This window comes from Vipera berus (assembly GCF_964194415.1).
Source record: "Vipera berus genome assembly, chromosome: 9".
Lineage (NCBI taxonomy): Eukaryota > Metazoa > Chordata > Lepidosauria > Squamata > Viperidae > Vipera > Vipera berus.
In genome coordinates, this window is record NC_138212.1 from 15,992,775 (window position 1) to 16,011,364 (window position 18,590).

General features: G+C 42.7%; 1 protein-coding gene and 1 long non-coding RNA gene across 3 annotated transcripts; one reads left to right on the forward strand and one right to left on the reverse strand.

Annotated features, from left to right (window-relative positions):
* Positions 1 to 1,252: 1,252 nt before the first annotated feature.
* Positions 1,253 to 6,932, forward strand: LOC308672115. The gene is made up of 4 exons (XR_014027350.1): positions 1,253 to 1,385; positions 1,985 to 2,406; positions 3,698 to 3,905; positions 5,909 to 6,932. It is a non-coding gene; the product is annotated as an uncharacterized lncRNA (long non-coding RNA).
* Positions 2,401 to 17,240, reverse strand: ELOA (elongin A). 2 transcript variants are annotated; one of them, XM_081334737.1, is made up of 11 exons: positions 17,132 to 17,240; positions 13,761 to 13,817; positions 13,127 to 13,245; positions 11,188 to 12,355; positions 9,687 to 9,801; positions 8,811 to 8,966; positions 7,259 to 7,356; positions 5,416 to 5,596; positions 4,401 to 4,512; positions 3,730 to 3,880; positions 2,401 to 2,689 (listed from the first exon to the last, which is right to left on the reverse strand). In XM_081334737.1, exons 1-11 carry the CDS (start codon positions 17,195 to 17,197, stop codon positions 2,675 to 2,677), a joined length of 2,238 nt encoding a protein of 745 aa, XP_081190863.1. In that variant the 5' UTR covers positions 17,198 to 17,240; the 3' UTR covers positions 2,401 to 2,674. The 2 variants fall into 2 exon arrangements, with proteins under 2 accessions (XP_081190863.1, XP_081190862.1); XM_081334736.1 differs by having other exon boundaries at positions 3,723 to 3,880.
* Between the last annotated feature and the right edge of the window lie 1,350 nt (positions 17,241 to 18,590).

The following is an 18,590-nucleotide window of genomic DNA, read 5'->3' on the forward strand; positions in this document are numbered from 1 at the left end:
ACACGTGTGTGTATACATACACATACATACACACACACATACACAAAACGCATTCTATGCTTTTCATGTGTGTATGGCTGAACACACACTTCACATATTTTTTGTATGTGTACACACACACGTATATACATACATGTATGTGTACATACATATACACACATACTTCCACAAAATACATATAAAATTTTGATTCTATGATGGGTTTTGAAAAAGGTGCTGTCTTTTTCTTATATATTGGAACTTGAGGGGACATTGTTGTTTAGATTGGAGTGAGAAAACCAAGAGTTCCCTGGTCCCAGATGGCACATACTACATATCCCCTCCAGCTTTATATTTATGGAGGAATTGCTGGTTTTTAGAGTTAATGGGAGTTTTGTGACTACTCTTTTGATGACTAATTAATTGGGTGTCAGCCAAGTTGGACCAACAAGACTCTTGTAAATTTCCTCTGTTGAGAAGTTTCTTGGGCACTCCCTTCTACCACCAAATCCAACAATGTAAAGGAGAAAATACACCAGGTACAACAACCGGCAGAAGAAGGTAAGTCAAAACCCACAAAATTAGGTGCAGTAATGCAAAAGGAGCATTTTTAAAAAATCCAACATCATTAAATCCAATCAGCCTTTAATTTAAGATGCTGCACAAAATTGCTGGGGATTTAAATTCAGCTCCAAAACTGCATGAGGAAGGTGGTGCCTTTTTTAAAAACCATCATATAATTAAAATTTTATATGGACTTTATATGCATTTTGTATGTATGTGTGTGTGTGTGTATACACACACACACACACACACACACGTGTGTGTGTACATATACATATATATATACACATACACATACACACACACAACGCATTCTGCTTTTCATGTGTGTGTGTGTATGGCTGAACACACACTACACATATTTTGTGTATGTGTATGTATGTGTGTGTACACAAAATCCACATAAGTGCATATAAAATTTTAATTATATGATAGGTTTTGAAAAAGGTGCTGTCTTTTTCATGCAGTTTTGGAGCTGAATTTAAATCCCCAGCAACTGCCAAGTATTGGAACTTCAGTGGACATTGGTGGTTAGATTGGCAGTGAACATCAAGAGTGGCACATACTCCATATCCCCTCCAGCTTTAGATTAATGGAGGAATTGCTGATTTTTAAAGTTAATGGGGCTTTTGGACTACTCCTCTCATGAGTAACTGGGTGTCAGCAGAAAACCTGAAGGCCAGAGTTCAGAATGGTGGCACTAGAAGGTCATTGGGACAAACCTCTTTTTCCTCCATTTGTATCATCAGGGAAAGGCCAGATTCCTTCATAAAACACATGGACATCAATGTTTATTCAACTGTGGCACTAAGGAAGCACACCATCAAGCCTTCCAAAATCAGGTCTGTCTTTCCTCTCTACAACATATAACTATCAACATCAGCATAAATAAAATCATCAGCTCAATGTCCCCTCCAGGACTAAAAACGACCACAGCCAATGAGCATCGAGACAGATAGACCACTCTCAAAGCTTTTTTCCCCTGGCTTGTTCTGTGCATGAAATGTTCTGTAGATGCTGTAACTCCAGTAACATAGCAGATGCTGTAACATAGCAGATGCTGTAACTCCAGACCAAAACCTGCCCCCTTGGCTTGGCCTAACTTTTCTGTTCTGGAACATCCAAAACTCCTAGATGAGTGAGGTTTTGTCAATGGAGCTCTTTAAAGTGAATTAAAGTGCCTGTTCTGTTGTTAAAACCAGAGGGATAGAAGAGGAAAATCTAATGTAAGTCCTTGTTTTCCATTTAAAATGGGGAGGGCGGAACCTATCCCCATTATCGTCACTATACATTTTTAAAATAAGAAACCTCCGATGAATGCTTAAAATCCAGATGTGTGCAAAGTGACTTATTCTTCGCTTCCTGAGTTGTGCTGCTTTTTTTTCCTAAGAGTTTAAAATAACATGTACCCATCTTACTTTATTATTATTTTTTTCCTTAGCCAAGTGAACAGAGCGACAGTGGCACCTCCAGATGTCCCCGTATAAGAAAGGCCAATCAACTTGTATCTGGCACAAAGGGTTTTAGGCATGAGATGAACACTTAAGAGCTGCGACTGAAAAACAGAAAAGGAGGAGAAAATGTCGTCTGGGGAAATCATTTGCTGGAAGATTGACCAAGATTGTAGAAGTCTCAAGAGGTCCTTCAGCAAAGGTTGCTAATCGTGAACAGTATCTGCAAAAAGATGGTCTTTCACAGTGGACACTAGAAGAGCAGATCTGAAGTCTTACAACTGGCCAAGGGGTGACAAAAAAAACCCAAAACACTGCAGATGGTGGAAGGCAGATCTCTTTCCATTCTGGAGTCCAGAATAAAGAGACTGAAGAAAGAGCTATAGTTTGTGGACCTTCATGTCTCAGCCAGGTGCCAAGACTTCACATTTGTAAAACGCTTGGCAGATAGAAACAAATTACGGGGACAAAGGGAGAAAACTGGAAGGGGTTTTTGAACAATACTGTGCAGTTGGTCTTAAATAGGGCTTTGGGGGATTTGAGGACACCCCACCCCCAACAAATTCCCATTTTCCTGTAAGCACTGCTTCCATAAGATTTCTCCTTCGCATTCACTGGAGCCTGACAGTGCCTTTATCTTCGAGAAAATCGGTTTTTGAAAGCTTTGATAGTCTTTGCCATCATAGGTGCAATTTCTGCAAAACCAAAAAGGCAAAAGGGAGAAAAGAAAGGTTACCTTCATATAAGCTGTAGCATTAAGATGCACAGATATATACAGAATGCAAATCTGGACTTGCATTTGAAGGAAAAGGTTTCGAAACATTAAGGAAGCAAGCCAATTCTATTTTACTGGGGGGGGGGGAAATCTTTGCAAGGCACACACTAATGGCTAGTGATTTCTATCTCTATGGACATAAGGACATATATTTACACATCACGCTAATCTACATATCATTCTTATTTGGGCTAGAGTGCGGCAGTTGTGCAGAACCAGACATTTTACGCACCAAACTATGCCTCTGAACCAGCCTTTTATAGCAGAGGGGGAAGACTGTCTTGATAGGATTCTGCACGCTCAAGAACAGTGTTCTTAAGCTTTTTGCCCTCTGAATTGCTTCCCATCTAAAAAATTATGGAGACACAAAGACACCCCCTCCCCCAGAAAAGAGCTTTTGTTTGAATATTTTGTTACGTTTATCCATCTTTACTGTATCAAAGGTTAAAATCAAGCTCCCTTCGTCCAGTGCACTCACAGAGGGAGGGTCTTCTCAGGATGCCGCCGGTAAAAGATTGCCGGCGGATAACACCCAGGGGGAGGGCCTTTTCTGTGGGTGCGCCTGCCCTCTGGAACCAGCTGCCCGTGGAGCTCAGGACTACCCCTGACCTACGTTCATTCCGCCGAGACCTGAAGACTTGGCTCTTTGAGCTCTCTGACCCAGGCTGAGAATTTTAACTGGGTTTTATTTTCAGGGATAATTTAATCTTTTATTTGTCTTTTAACTTTGTATTTTGTATTGGTATGATTTTAAAATGCCCTGTAAACCGCCCTGAGTCCTTCGGGAAAGGGCGGTATATAAATCTAATAAAATCTAAATCTAAAATCTAAAATGGACACATTCATAGAACGTTTACGTAAACATAATTTAAGCCCATTAGAGATTAATATAAACTATTTTTCATGAAAACCCTCAATCTTTTTACAGGATGGAGAGGCATCAGCTCACTTACTCTTCACCTGGGGCTTCCTCGGGTCATAGGTCACTGATGAAATGCTGCCCAGGGATGACCCTGAGAGGCCGCTGCTGGTACTGGGCCTGTCGTAAGCCGGTTCCTCTTCAGCGTGAACGCTGCTAGTTTTCGCTGGCGTGAAGAGCAGAGGTTTGATTCTGAGGAAAGAGAAGATGGTGAGCGGTAAGGAAATGTCCACTCTGCATATTCAACAAATGTGCTTGCCCAGGGCCACCGAGGCAATTTTTGTAGCAGAGCCTGGACCGTAATAGGCACCGAAAATGTGTCACCCAGGAACAGCCAGAGTTACTGGAAATCAATTACTCCCTCTTCACTCAAGCATCAGGAATTTGGATCCGGAAAAATCCGTTTTATTTTGGTCCCCATTGCAAGGCCAGGTTGCATTTTCTTAGTGGCCTGCTCATCACTTTGTTTAAAAGTTTAACCATTACCTCTCTCAAAGAAGCAAGGTGATGCCTAAGATAGGTACATAGGTGTCTAAAACTAGCCATATCATAATCATGCACGATGTTGCGTCTCCTCCCAAAATGAATTCTGATAGGCAGGATAGATGCAGCCTTCCATATATATATATATATATATATTCCCTGCAGCTTGTCCCAGCTCTCTCACCCCTCAAGAGGAAGATAAAAGTGAAAGCCTTCATATAAAACGTACTTGATCTTCTCTGGGACAGCTGCTCCTCCAGTTCCAAATTTTTCTTGTCTTCTCCTCACCTCCCGGGGTGGCTTGACTGTTGAGTTGACAAATGCCATCTTAGCTACTCTGGCTAAAAGAGGAACAAAGCCAAGAAAGTGAGGTCAACTCAGAAAGTGCGGAAGGAAAATCCCTGTGACAACTGATGGGAGAGGACGCCTAAGAAACATGTCTCCTCTTTGGTGGAAATGTTCTTCTCTCCCTCCTCTTCTAAGACACGATGATTCCCACAATCATTCTTGTTTCTAGCATGAAGGTTTTTATAGGTTAGTTTTCAGCCCAAGAGCACATCAAGTCAGCTCTGTAATCTCATAAATGGGCATCCCTATTCATTGGAACTCCCAAAGATGCTTTTCCAAAAGGCAAGTGGACTTTCTTGGTTTTTTTCCTCCTTGAAATCATTTCACTTCTCATCCAAGAAGCTTCTTCAGTTCCAACTTCAGTTCAAGGGGAAAAAAACCAAGAAAGTCCACTTACTTGCCTTTTGGAAAAGCACCTTTGGGACAATCATGACTTGGATGATTGAGAATCTCCATATTCACTGGAACCTCCATCATCCTCTGAGTTAAAGGAATAGGGAACTCTATCCTTCTTGAAACATGCCAAAGTCAACTTTGAAAGCTGGGTAGGGTTGCCAATTGTTCAAAAGGCCACACAGCTATTCACTATGAGCTGGTTTCTAGCAGCCCATCATCCAAGACCTGGCAACTTGTAGACCAGGGGTCTTCAAACTTGTCCCTTTTATGACTTGAGGACTTCAACTCCCAGAATTCCTCAGCACACATGCCTGGCTGGGGAATTCTGGGAGTTGAAGTCTGCAAGACATAAAAGGGCCAAGTTTGAAGACCCCTGTTCTAGACCTATGGGAATTCAATTCCCTTCATTCCAAGCCAGCACAGCCAAAGTAATGATGGGAGTTAACATCCAATATCCCCATGTCTCCATGCCCGCTCAATCGCTCTGCCCAGCACTCTACCTTTGGGCTTATTGGCATGAGCTGAACGGATGTTTTGCGTTAGCATCAGAAGTCGCTGCTCTCGAGCATCATGCAGCCGTAGGTACATTTCTCTCCAGCTCTCAAACTCATCTGGCTTCTCTTTCTTGAAATCACGCTGGCAATGATTCTGCCACAACTGATCTGTGTCTTCAGTTAAAACCTGGAGGCCAAGAGCAAATGAAGATTGAGCCTAGGGTTGGAGTACCTCAGAAAGAATAAATAGAGAATTATTCTGAGGGTATACAAGTTCCAAACCTTTATGAACCAAGATCTAGTTGTCTGAGATGCAATCTGCCAACTGGAAGATATACTCTCAGATTTAAAACAACAAAAACAACAGGGAAATACTACAAAACCCCAAGTTGTAAAAACAGCTCTAGTCACGTGAATGCCACACAACTTACGACTAAAATTCTGCTCCCAACTGGAGCCTTAAGTTGAGAACTACTAATAAAAAATCTTTTCCTTTTAGGGTTATTCACCGGAGAGGACTGGAATCACTTTTGCCAACAAGGACAACTTTCGAAAAATAGCACATTCGATCCTCTTTGCTGTTTGGGCTGGCAATAAAGGAAGCAACGTCAAGGGCTTACAGAATGGCCTTCCACGTGCACATAACCTCTTGGGCTCTTCTTAAGAGACTTCTTTTATCACCTGCCCTTTAGTCGTTTTGCTGCCATTCATCCTTGTGGGGTTTAAGAAAATGAAGGGGTAGGCGCTTCCCATCTCTAAAGTCACTCTTGACTCGCTTGATCGTTATTTGTTCCTTAGAGGAATATTTAAGGAGAACGGCAGCTGGTGACAAGCATGTGGCAACGTCGCCAAGACCCAATTTAATTCCCTCTACCAAATACGCTTGGAAAGCACACAGGGTAATTAAGAGCAGGTTTTAAAGCTAGCTATTACTATACCGTTTACGGGAGAGGCTGGCACAGAAGGAAATCTGTCCAATCCATTAACTTCATTAGCTAATAGCCAAATCCCGAAATTCATTGGGTAGGGGCTTTACAATGTAACCTCAGTATCGTCCTCACTCACCCACCCACCCTCCCAAATGCCAATTTATCATTTGGTAGTACTGGTATCAGGTAGTGTGTAAAATTTCTGCAAAGGAACTTCATTCATCTTGCAGAGCAGGTCAAAATTAGCTTTTCTGTACAGCAGCATTTCTCAACCTGACAGCTTTCAGATGTGTGGACTTCAACTGCTAGAACTTCCAAGCCCAATTCCCCTTGATGATTGAGGAACTCTGGGAGTTGACGTTCCCCCTCTTAAAAGTTGCCACGGTTGAGCAATGCTGCTCTACAGAAAGAAACCGTTCCTCAAAATCTTTGCTTTTCCACGAAGTTTTCATTTTCTGAGGCTCCTCTCTATTATCTAATCACAGTGCTATTATTTTACTAACTCTTCTTATAAGATACCATTGTCAGAGGTTGTATTATTATATAATGAACTTTGTATTTATTATACATAATTGATATCCTTCAATTAACTTCCTCCTGTATATTTTGTCTTGCACATTTATGTCATCTGAATAAAAAATAGAGTATTTTTCTTAAATATGGCATTCCATATACTGATGTTATACCAGCTGTTTTTGAGTTACATCCATAGGTAGGAACCACTCTTGAGTAAATAAAATTTAGCCACTGTCCTTTAAAGAGGTGCTACAAGGTCTAAGTTTAAATCCTGAAGCAGAGACAAGCAGAATCCTTGAAGACTAAACCACACCTTATTTGAACCATCTATTGGTCTTACTGCAAATGGTGAAGAATCATCCATGATCAACACATCCCATTCCCTCTTATCTAGTAACACTCACGTGATTGTACTCCTCAATGCGATACAACTGTTCTGGAGTGCAGCGTTCCAAAACAGGCTCAATTACAGAATATGGGACACCACCCACTTCATAGATTGCTAGGAGAAAAAAGGACAGATCTTTCTTCATTTTCAGGGCACATTTTCCAAGTGGGAAACAGATATTTGGTTTTATATGCATTACAGAACATGGGAGCATCTTCTGAAATTCAGGAGGCATAAAATCAGCTAAGTGTGGATAAAAGGACCAGAATGTTTTCTAGGTCACACAAGGGAACCAAGGTCTTTCTATAATGTCATGGGTGCAAAATAAGCCGCCCTGAGTCTTGTAAGCCGCCCTGAGTCTTCGGAGAAGGGCGGGATATAAATGGAATTAAAATAAAAATAAAATAAAAAAATATAAAACCAAGACGCTAATAGATGTTGTCCAAATCAATTTTTCCCTAGAAAGAAAAGGAACCACAGAATGGCTGACTGTTCTAGGACTAAACAGAACTAAGTGGCAGTAGTAAGGCACACCACTGTCAGTTTAGCCCCTTTGGTTAACCATGAACTATTGTTTCTTTTCACGCCAATCCCAGATCAGATGGTCTCTTTATGCCACTGTCTCTTTCAGTGGAGCCACTGGGAGCGTATGTTTACTTATTCTGTTCCAATGTTTCCAGTAAAAAAAACTATAAACAAACCCTAGCTTTACACAAGGTGTGGATGGAATCCTGATAAAGGCCAAAGAGCTCGGCATTTGACACCTAAGCCCAGCATTGCCTTTCAAAGGTAATGCAAAGATGGTCACAAGAGAGAAATATGGGTAGGAAGAGACACCTTCTTCATTCTTTCTCCTTTCACAGAAGCTCTTGCCTTAATTGTGCCTTTTCCGCCTCCTCCTCAGACTCCACCCCAAATCAGAAATTAACATGGTTGTAAAAGAAAAGGAGCTCTGAAAGGGAACTGGTCAGCTGGACGGAGAAGTAATGAATTAAGCAGCCCTCTAGTGCAAATGTTTGCATGGCAGATCTACAAGTACTCCTCGAATTACGACCACAATTGGGATCCAAATTCCCATTGCTAACCAAGACAGTCTAGTGAGTTGTGCCTGATTTTAAGACCTTTTTGCCAGGGTTGCTAAGTGAACTGGGCAGTCATTAAGCAAATCCAGCTTCCCCCGCTGACTTTGCTTGTTGGGAGCTTCCTGGGAAGATTGCAAGTGGCAATCACGTGACACCCCCCCCCCCCAAGGATGCTGCAACTGTTATGAATGCATGCTGGTTGCCAAGCAACCCAAATCCTGATGACGTGGCTGCGGTGAATGCTGTTGACGGTTGCAAGAGTGAGGAACAGTTGTTAAGTCAACTGTTTTCAATTTCAAACAGTCATTAAGCAGATGGTCATAAGTCCAGGACCCCCTGTGTTCGGTACCAGGCATCAAAAGCTGCCTGTGTGTTACTGTGAGTTGGGCAGCCATATAAACATAATAAATAAATAAATATCTGGGTTTACGTTCCCCGTCAAATTCCTTCCCCTTCACAGTCCACAGGCCAACCTATGGGACTCACAATCAATATTATTGCTGAGAACCCGTATGCATTGCTCATGGAGACTCATCATCTTCGGAAGATAAGCCGACTTGGAACCTGAGTAAACCTGCATCTTGGAATTCAACCGACGTCCTGTGAAGCCAGACTCATCCTCTTGAGTTGGGGAGGAGAGTGCTGCAAAGCCAGCGGAAGATAAAGCAGAGAAAAGACGCATTAGAGACCAGGGTATCATCCAGCCTGATGCCCCCCCCCCGGGGTGTGTGTGTGTCACAGAAGACCAAAAACATACTCCAACCCCACCCAGATGATGCTGGAAAGTTCACGGTAGTTGCACGGTAGTTTACAGCTACCAGACAGGTCTCTGATACAGCACGTTTACATAGGTGCCCATCTATAGCTTAGTTTGTGAAAGCCTTCCCATTATTTATTATTTATTTGTTAAATTTAGTCGCCGCCTATCTCGCCACGGGGCTATACTCTAGGCGGCTTACATGGAAAAATCACCGCTTCCAAGTCAAGGGAATAAGCTGAACTTTGGGACAGTGACCGAAAACTATTTCTTCATGCTTTTAATGTGATGCAGAGGATTCCTCACTGCACGAAAAATCTTCATGATCGAACAACGAAGATGCACTATGCTTGGAAGCAAAGCCACAATCACATTCCTTTCCTTCTCGGAAAGCACCAGAGAAATTATCAACTGCCAATTGAGCTATTCGACTATTTCTCTGAATCCAAATTGGCGTCTATTCTTATTATATTTTATCTAGCGCTCTTTCCTCCTCTTTCACACTATACAAGTGAATAAAAGGTAACAGAAAAATCCAAAACGTCTATGTGATCTTTTCTGTATCACTCAACCACAACGTTTAGAAACAGTAAATGAAAGTTTACCTCTTCTCTTTGGTTGGGTGAATGGGATCGTGTCCATTGAAGGAAGAGGACGATAATTTGCCTGGATTGGAGGCAATGGGATGTCAGGAAGCATCGGCACCACATCAATAAGTATCTGGAGGGGAGGAAGCCCATGTTTGGTTAAGATAGCTATGCAAAAGTCTGTATTTGCTGTGTGTAAAAAAAAAAAATCATCCTCGGAACCAAACAGACTCACAACAAAACTTTTCACTGAACATTTTGAGCAGGCTGTACTTCAACAGAGGTAAACTCAAATAGGTCGAGTATTCTGTTATTAGAAATGCTTTTTTTGTAAAAGAAAAAGGTGCCGGAACTCACAAATGTCAAATAACCCTCCTTGCCTACCCTACAAGGTTCCATCCAAAAAAGGTGCCGGAACTCCGTTCTGAGCGTTCTATGAGAAAAAAAGCCCTGGTTATTAGAAATTATGGGGCGTTCAAAGAACAAACCCTGTGCTCTCTCATCTTCTACTTTCTTCAGCGCTGAGTGCTGCCTACCTATCAACCTATAGAAAAATTGGTCTAGGGCAGGGGTAGGCAACCTTGGCTCTTTTATGACTTCTGGACTTCAACTCCCAGAATTGCTGGCTCAAGAATTCTGGGAACTGAAGTCCATGAGTCATAAAAGAGCCAAGGTTGCCTACCCCTGGTCTAGGGAATAACTTTAAGACATTATTTGAAATATTTATATATTCCGTTACAAACAATGGAAATGATGTAGCTAAATATTTCTTTGGCAGGTAATAGTATACTACTGGCAGAGGGTAAATCCCACTCACTTGCAATTATCTTACCTAATTGGGTAGTGAAACATCTGCAATCAACCAAGCTCAGTGAGCACCAAGGACTCCTTTCATTTCCCCTGGAGAGAAAACGGCACCTCTCCCAAAGCTAGCTTACTCAACAAGGAGTTTTTGAAAAGGACCGAGTTCCATTTTTATCCCTGGGGTAAGGTTAACAGAGGAGCACATTCCATAAAGACAGCAGGGGGAGAATGAAAACATTCTCAATAGATTTCAATGCTCAATCACCTTTTCTAATCTGGCACCTTTCGAAAGGACAGGACTACAACTGCTATCATCCTCAACCAGCATAGGTATGATGGCTATTGGATGATAGCGTATCTGAAAAGCCTCTGGGCAAAACTAGTTATTAATGGGCCCAAACTGTTAGAAGCACAAGCTGCCTCTGAAGTCTGCAGAACCTTCGTCTGGCATTCACTTCCCTGGGCTAAACAATGCTGTTGGCCATGCAAGCCCTGACTGGCTTAACCAATTTGCTGAAGGAACCATCATTTGCAACGATTTATAAATTAGGATAGCCAGATGATGCACATGCCAACATCCCCAAATAACCCACATTGTGACAGTGCTGGGTGAACCGGATGACTGAAGTGCTAAATTCATTCAGTTGCCTTTAAACATCAATTTGCCCAAGAAAAGGTAACAGTGAAGCAATGATTCCCCCATGAAAAACCTTACTTTTTTTGCCTTAGGTGGCTCCTCCAGCTTCTTCTCGCTCGGTAGCTTGGGAGCCTTCCGGCTTGCGTCGGAGCTCTTGGCACTGCACTTGGAACCGTTCTGCTTGCCAGGTGCTTTCTCCTTCTCTGGGACTGGAGTTGTAGGCTTGGCCAGCTTTCTTTTCTTCTTCTGAGGCAGGTCATAACTCAAGTAGGACTCAAAGGACATGGTGGGCTGTTCAAACACATCCTCCGCCTCTCCCTCTCTGGAAAGTGAGACGCCTGCTGGTCTTTTGTTTGATTCAGAGACTTTGGGTTTGCCCTCGGAGGTTTTGAAGCTGCTGGAAGCCTTCTTCTCCCTGTTCTTATTGGGCAAATCACCCACAGGTTTTGGTTTCTCCCGATCTCCACACACGGTTTCCACGCTAAGTTTCATCTTGGCTGGTTTGGCCCTTTCGAAGTCATGGGTTTTTTGTTTCTTCCTATGTTCATTCAAGCTATCGTCCAAGTCAAAGTGGGCCTTCTCCTTCTTGATGCCGCTGCCATCTTTTTTCTTGTCTTGTTTGAGGCTGTCCAGGGCCTTTGGCTTCTCTTTGCTGCTGCCTGATAAGGAAGCTTCGTGGGATGAAGAAGCCTTTGGTAATCTCTCTGGGCTAAATACAGGCGCTTTCTCCTTCCCCTTGGTTTCTGGCCACTGCCTCTCCTTTTGAGAAGATTTAGACTCTTTGCTCCGACTTGAACTAGCTTTATCTTGACAGTCACTGAAGCTCCTATGTGGAGGAGTAACTTCTTGCCTGTCCTGAAATTGGTGGCTTTTAATCCCCTTTTGGGGAAAAGATTTTTGCTCCCTCTCTTGTTCTGCAGCATGATGGAGGTCCATATATAGTTCCTGAGGACTTTCACTGAGCTCAGATGAGACTGTGTGTCCATAATCAGAACATTCCAGGTCAGAGGACCCCCTCCTCCATGACCTGTCTTCTGGAATACCATAGCTTACATCATGCTGAGATTTTTCCGGGTCTGAATACCTCTTGGTCTTTTTAGTTCCACAATCCAACTCATATGACTGGCTGCAAGAAGGCTGATATGTCTCTGAGTAGGCCTTTTCATCCTCTTTGGGATGAAGGTCTCGCTGTCGTTTCCTAGAGATGTTTTGGTCATAGCCCTGTGTTGTAGATTCAAGATGATGCCTTAAAAAAAGGAGAAACAGAGAAAGAATTGGATTATTGAATCTAGCTGAAAATTACTGAAACCCTAAACTAAAGCTACGATTACCTAGACCCATCTTCTTAACTCCAAAACAGAATGCAGCCAACCTCTATCTTTCTAGACTAGAATTTAGAATAGAATAGAGCTGGAAGGGACCCTGGAGGCCTTCTAGTCCAAGCAGGAGACCCTAAACCATTTCAGACAAGTGACTGTCCGGTCTTTTCTTAAAAACCTCCAGTGATAAAAGATCCACAACTTCTGAAGGCACTGGTTAATTGTTCTCACTGTTAGGAACTTTCTCCTTAATTCCATGTTCTCTCCTAGATTAGTTTCCATCCATTGTTTCTTGCCTTCAGGTGCCTTGGGAAATACGTTGACCCCCCCCCCCACACTCTTCTTTGTGGCAGCCCCTCAAATACTGAAATACTGCTATCATGTCATCCCTAGTCCTTCTTTTCTCTAGACTAGCCATACCCAAATCCTACAACCGTTCTTCATATATTATCTACAAAGCTTACACGTTTCTTTTTTCCCCTTTGCATTATTTTATCAAAACATCTTGGTATTTCATTGTTTATGTTCTCTCCGGCTATTAAAGCTCTAAAGGGACATTTAGCACATTCCACCAGGCAGTGGAGCTGTATCAGGAAACAGCGTTTCAAATTGTTCTTCAGGGCAGATGAAGTATACAAGGACATTGTCTACTGAAGAGAAACATTCGAGAGCAGAGATATTATAAAGGCCCAACTCACCGCTCTGTTTCCTGCGGAACTGGCACCAGCTTCTTCCATCTCGCTACCAAGTTCCTGGCAAATTCCCCAACAAGTTCATGTTTTCGTAAACCGTTCACAGTCTTTCCGACTCCAGTCTCCTGCGGAAAGGATGTAGAAAACCAGCTTTGACAATGATAGCTAGTTAACAGCTGAGTTCATACAACTAGCTAGACCTAAAACAGACAAACCAATTATGGCTGAATGCAAGATATTAACCCAGCCTAGCTGTGACTTATTTAAAGCACATTTATGGCTTAGCGGGATATATGTGGAGCAACAAAACATTTTTCCTTATGAATTTTGCAGGCTCTATCTGAGCCTTCCCATTTGCAATTAGGACAGCGCCATCACAACAGGACAGATTTAGCCCCATCCTGGCTTAGATGACTCAAAGGACACTGCACCATAGTAGAAAGAGTCACCAAGAGCTGTAGTTTATTGGGTTTTACTGCTGTTGTGCCATCAAAACTTATAAATAATCAATCTTCAGAGAGGTTATTCAGATTTGCAACTTCTCACTCCCTAGAACCATCATCCTGGGCAGCAATACTTGGAATTTCCAACAGGATTAAGTTCCCTAAGGCAAGAAATGATACTACAAAATAACACTTACCATAAGAATGTCAATTGTAATTGGCAGTTCAGAAAGTTTCTTCAAAGTCTTCATCAGCTGTAGAGGGGAACAGAAAAGGATTGAGAAGTCAGCTCTGTAATGGAGAGCCTTTTCTTCTGCAGTGTTCAAGACGTTCAAAAAAACAAACCCACAGAGCTGCTAAGATGCCACAGAAAGAGCAGGCTTAACATGTTGCAGACAAATGAAGCAGAGCAAAAATCTTATGGTTGCAGCAATCCCACCCAAATAAGGATTGTAGGCTTGATCAGAGGGATCTGGAGCTGCTAGCCCCAAATCTGTTTGGAAACCCACCCTCATGATGAATCAAAAGTAAGAGAAAATCCAATTGGATCAGAGGCAGGTGTCTCTCAAAGAGAATATTTCTGGATACCTTCAGTAGTCTGAAGAATTTGGGAAAAGGCTCACCATATATCTGCCTCACCTACCTTCTTCTCCCCATGCTAGCTAAGCCTTAGTGTAACATTGCTGATCAACAGAAATGTTCAATAAGGGAAAAAAACCCACTCTCATCTTCCATCATGATAGGCCATTTCATAAAAGCAAATGGAATGTTAGCCTTCCAAACTGCAATACATTTTCTTTTAAAGGCAGCCATTCCCAGTGTGGAGCTATGCAGCTGGTTGAGAAGACACTTCTAATATCCCCAACATGACCAAGTCCTAGTTCTAAAATCTCTGGACAATGACAAGTGGCTTTTATTTTCGAAAAGGCAATTGGAAGCTTGATCAATTGTACTGGATGGTGTTGGAGATGGAAGGGCAGTTATTGACAGTTGAAGGACAGTTGACTGTCTCCCACACCATCCAGTACAACTGATCAAGATTCCAGGATAGGAAGTGAAAGATCTTCTTTTTCCTCAAAAAATCAGTCCAGTTGCCTTTTTCAAAAATAAAAACCACTTTTGATACAACTATGACCTGGATGACTGAGAATCGTCCTAGACTTATGACAACTGGGGATAAGGTGGCTTACATCCACACAGAAACATTTTTGATCTCTAAAATTAATGCTCTGGTTTTTCTGGTACCTTCATTCTTCCTAGAAATTTAAACCTCATTGAACGTGCAATCTGCATTTAATACAAGGCAAAAGCAAAATATGAAGCCCAAACCCCAAACTGAGCTGAATGTGCTTTCTTCCATTCCAACAGCTCTTTGAATTTTGAAGTATTTTTTTCAGCATTCCTTCTGACCACTGACCAATAAAAGGGAAAGTACTTGGAAGGAGTCTCTGATACCTAAAGATAGTAATTTAGCATTGAACATGGTCAGAGAAGTTATCTCTTGTGGGGGGGGGGAGGTGCAAAGAAGAGACAAAGATTTTCATGAGTTGCCTGTTGAACTCAGTCATTCTTTCTTAGCCCAGCCCACCTAACAAAGTTGTTTTCGTGGAGAAATTAGGAGGAAGGAATATTACGTATGCTTGCTGCCTTGATTTATTAATAAAAATAATATAGGTGGGATAAAAATTAAATAAATATAAAACAAAAGGTGACAAAACAAAAATCAGACAGAAAAGAGGATTTCTGGAGCACAAGAGCACCATCTACTGTTCATAGACTAGACCCACTGAGTTCCATTAGTCGGTGCATAAAGGTGTGGATGAGGTGGGGGTAGAATTAGAGAGGGACCAAATCTTTCTTAGCTACTATGATTACATAGTCTGGCACATACATGCAGCCTGATATGCTTTATACCTGCAGGTTCCTCCATTAGAAAACTTACGAATCAAGAAAAGAGTTACAATTTGCACTTTAAGATGATTCAAAGCATGTCCTGAGTAATTTGAAGTACAGATCTCAATAATTCTTAACTCCCAGACACCAGAAAGAATGGACCGTTTGAATTTGGTTTTTCCAAGTAAAAAATTAATTCAGATTGCTCCTGACAAAACACAAAATATTCAAGCCACGTTCAAGCATTCCATGAAATGCTTTTAGAAGTGACATTTCTTTGCTTGATGATTTAAAGATGCAAGAATATGCTCTAGAATTAGTTTTGCCCTCTATCATATACCTCTCTCTTCTATCCTTAACATTAGGTCCTTTCAATGAAAAAACAACTATAAGCTATTCAGTGGATGCTGCTCTGCAAGGTAGAGGAAAAATCCATTGAACCAAAAGAAAAAGAAACTCCAGTCCTTCAGTTGTTATTTAAAGAGCCTCCCTCATTTCCTGCTTCTCACATCTTTAGGACACAAAGGAAATCACTTAGCAGTTACTCCTTTGCAGATTTCTAACTCCTGACTGTTTTCTTTACAGGCTGTCAGGATTTACAGGCAGGATTGCGAGAGAGGTTTATTTCAGCAGTTGTAAAGTTGATGCAAACAGCAGAGATCCTGCACTAGATTACTGGTAGTGGTTTCTTTTTTTAAAAAAACAACAACACTAGAGGTGATTCAAATTGTATTGCCAGCATCTTCTTCTGCCCTTCCCTGGATGTTCGGAAGAAGAGATGGACAACATGCACAATCCCCTCCCCAGATCTGCACAAGCTTCCTCTTCTTTCCACAGTGCTCTTGTGGCACTTCTGAGACTCACACATTTCTACAAGCCTCTGGTGACTACTGTACAGCCCACTTGATGATGATGATAATAATGATGCTTACAGTATTACTTTTAGATTTATTTCTTTTTATTAAAAACACACAAAGCAATAAAAACGCCCCAAGAGCCTTTTTTGGCTAAGCCCTCACTGCATACCCCCCCACACACACACCAAGGGACATGACAACCCCCTCTGGAATCCGTGACACCCCCAATTTTGCCTTGTCCATCTGGAACAGGACCGACCACCCCGAAACCCCCACCCCCAAGGGACAATGGACATGGATCTCTCCCGCGTTCAAACTTCAGCCGTTAAACTGCTGTTCTCTCCGGCCTCTGCTTCTCCCATCGAACATCCACACATATATATAAATTAATCGGGGGATGGATTTTCAATATATGTGATTTGTACACGTACCCAGCACAAGTATAGCATCCTCCAGGGGGGGGAGGGGGGGAGGGGAGTCTTCTGATGAGCCTGAAAAACTCGCAGCGCTTCGCTTGTCCAGTAACGGTCGGAGGAGGGGGGGGAAGTATCCCACTTGCGCCTTCGCTCGCCCCTTCTTTTGACTCCAAAGCACAGCCCCTTTTGCCTCGCCCCCCACCCGCTGCCCAATTCATCCTTGCCCCCCGCCTAGTCTCCCTCTTTCACTCAGGCACCCCTCGTTTCTCCCACCCCTCGCCGTGGCCCCTCTAAAGGGACCCCTGCTGGCCCCCCCGGGCGGGGGCACCCCAGCCGCCATCCGGCCCCCCCAGAGCCACTCTCCGCCCAATTTGCCTCTCCCTTCAGGGTCCCTTTTTTTACCTTCTTTGGCTCCGAAGCCAGCCGAGACTGCAGCTTTCGGACAACTTCTAGTACCGACTCCGCCATTTTTACTCCTGGCGAGGTCTCTGCTCGGCGGAAGTGGCCGTTGCTTCAGCGGCTTCCCAGGAGAACTCGGGCTTCCCTCCTTCCGAACTCCTAGGCCTAGGGGGTTCTCGAATCGCGTTTCGTGGCGCCATTTTTATTGCGGGCAGAAAAGGAAGGGGCGGGGAAAATAGGCGGGGCTGAAAGAGAGACCAATCGGCCGTTCCCTTTGCCCGCCGGTGCCGCCATTTCGTAAGCTGGCAAAGGCTTCTCAGTCGAGAAGGCAGGGAAGAAGGAAAATCGCCATCATGGGTCAGGGCAAACGGTAAGAAACAGCTGTTAAACGGACAGCTGAGAACGTCCCCATCTTTAATAAGGGCAAGAACCGTCCTGCTGTGACCTAGTGGCCATTTTAAATATTGGCAAGAGCCTGGTCTGCCACGGCTGGCTAGTCCCTGTCCAGAAAGCGCTTCTGCTTTTTCACCGATTTTCCAATATTATTGCCAGTAGAGTTCAAATAAGACCTTCATTACCAGTATGAGACTTTTTTTTGGCCTTTATGGAGGCTATCGTCCAATTGGGCTGACCACAGATTAACTGACATTCACACAAAATGCTTTGAATCACATATACTCCTTCGCAGAGGCAGGAATCCAGTTTACAGTGCTTAAAAACCCATTACCACTGCTTAAAGCACATTTAAAAATTATAGAATTTGAAGCAGTGTTTCTCTCTCTCAGCAACTTTTATATGGACTACAATTCCCATAATTCCCCAGCCAACTATGCTGGCTGGGGAATTCTGGGAAGAGATTATTTCATGCAACACACCAAGCAATAGTTTGTTGAATAAAGTACTCCTGGCTCAATTTACATAGTACAATAACACAAACCATGGTTTTTCAACCCAGAATAGGTTTTATACAGCCTGTGCTACAGACTAGCAATTATGGTTTGTGTACTTTTACTCTCACATTCAACAGGCAATGCACTGGAGGCTCAGACTAAATTCTTGCATTGCACCCAGATTAGCTGTGGGTTATTTTATGTTTTAGCAAAAAAAGCCACAATTGGTGGTTTGCATGCATTACATGAGCTATGCCTGGGTGTCACAAGATCTTGTTGCCCAACATGTGTCTCACAGAACCCAGAAAATGGATGCTGAAAATATGGAATCCATTTCTGGGGATAGTCTCTGCATTTATTGGATTATAATCATATTTGATAATTTTTCTATATATCTATTCTTAGGAGAATCTCTGGAGGAGTCCTAAAATCACTCAGGGTTGAGCGGGGCACCTTGTAGGCTCTTTTAAAATACATGCCGTGACACAGGGAAGAATGTCCATTCACAAAATAGCAACCCTGATTGAGTGTCTCTTGGAAAGCATGACTTCCCATAGAAAAAGCTAGGAAAC

What these genes read in the sequence shown, in the direction of transcription:
- ELOA (XM_081334736.1), bottom strand. Translation starts at nt 17,197, where the DNA reads ATGGCGGAGTCGGTACTAGAAGTTGTCCGAAAGCTGCAGTCTCGGCTG. An exon ending in AGCCACCTAAGGCAAAAAAA is followed by an intron (nt 9,802 to 11,187) that starts GTAAGGTTTTTC and finishes CCTCCCCTCCAG; the next exon opens with ATACTTATTGATGTGGTGCC. An exon ending in CACCCAACCAAAGAGAAGAG is followed by an intron (nt 8,967 to 9,686) that starts GTAAACTTTCAT and finishes CTGGCTTTGCAG; the next exon opens with CACTCTCCTCCCCAACTCAA.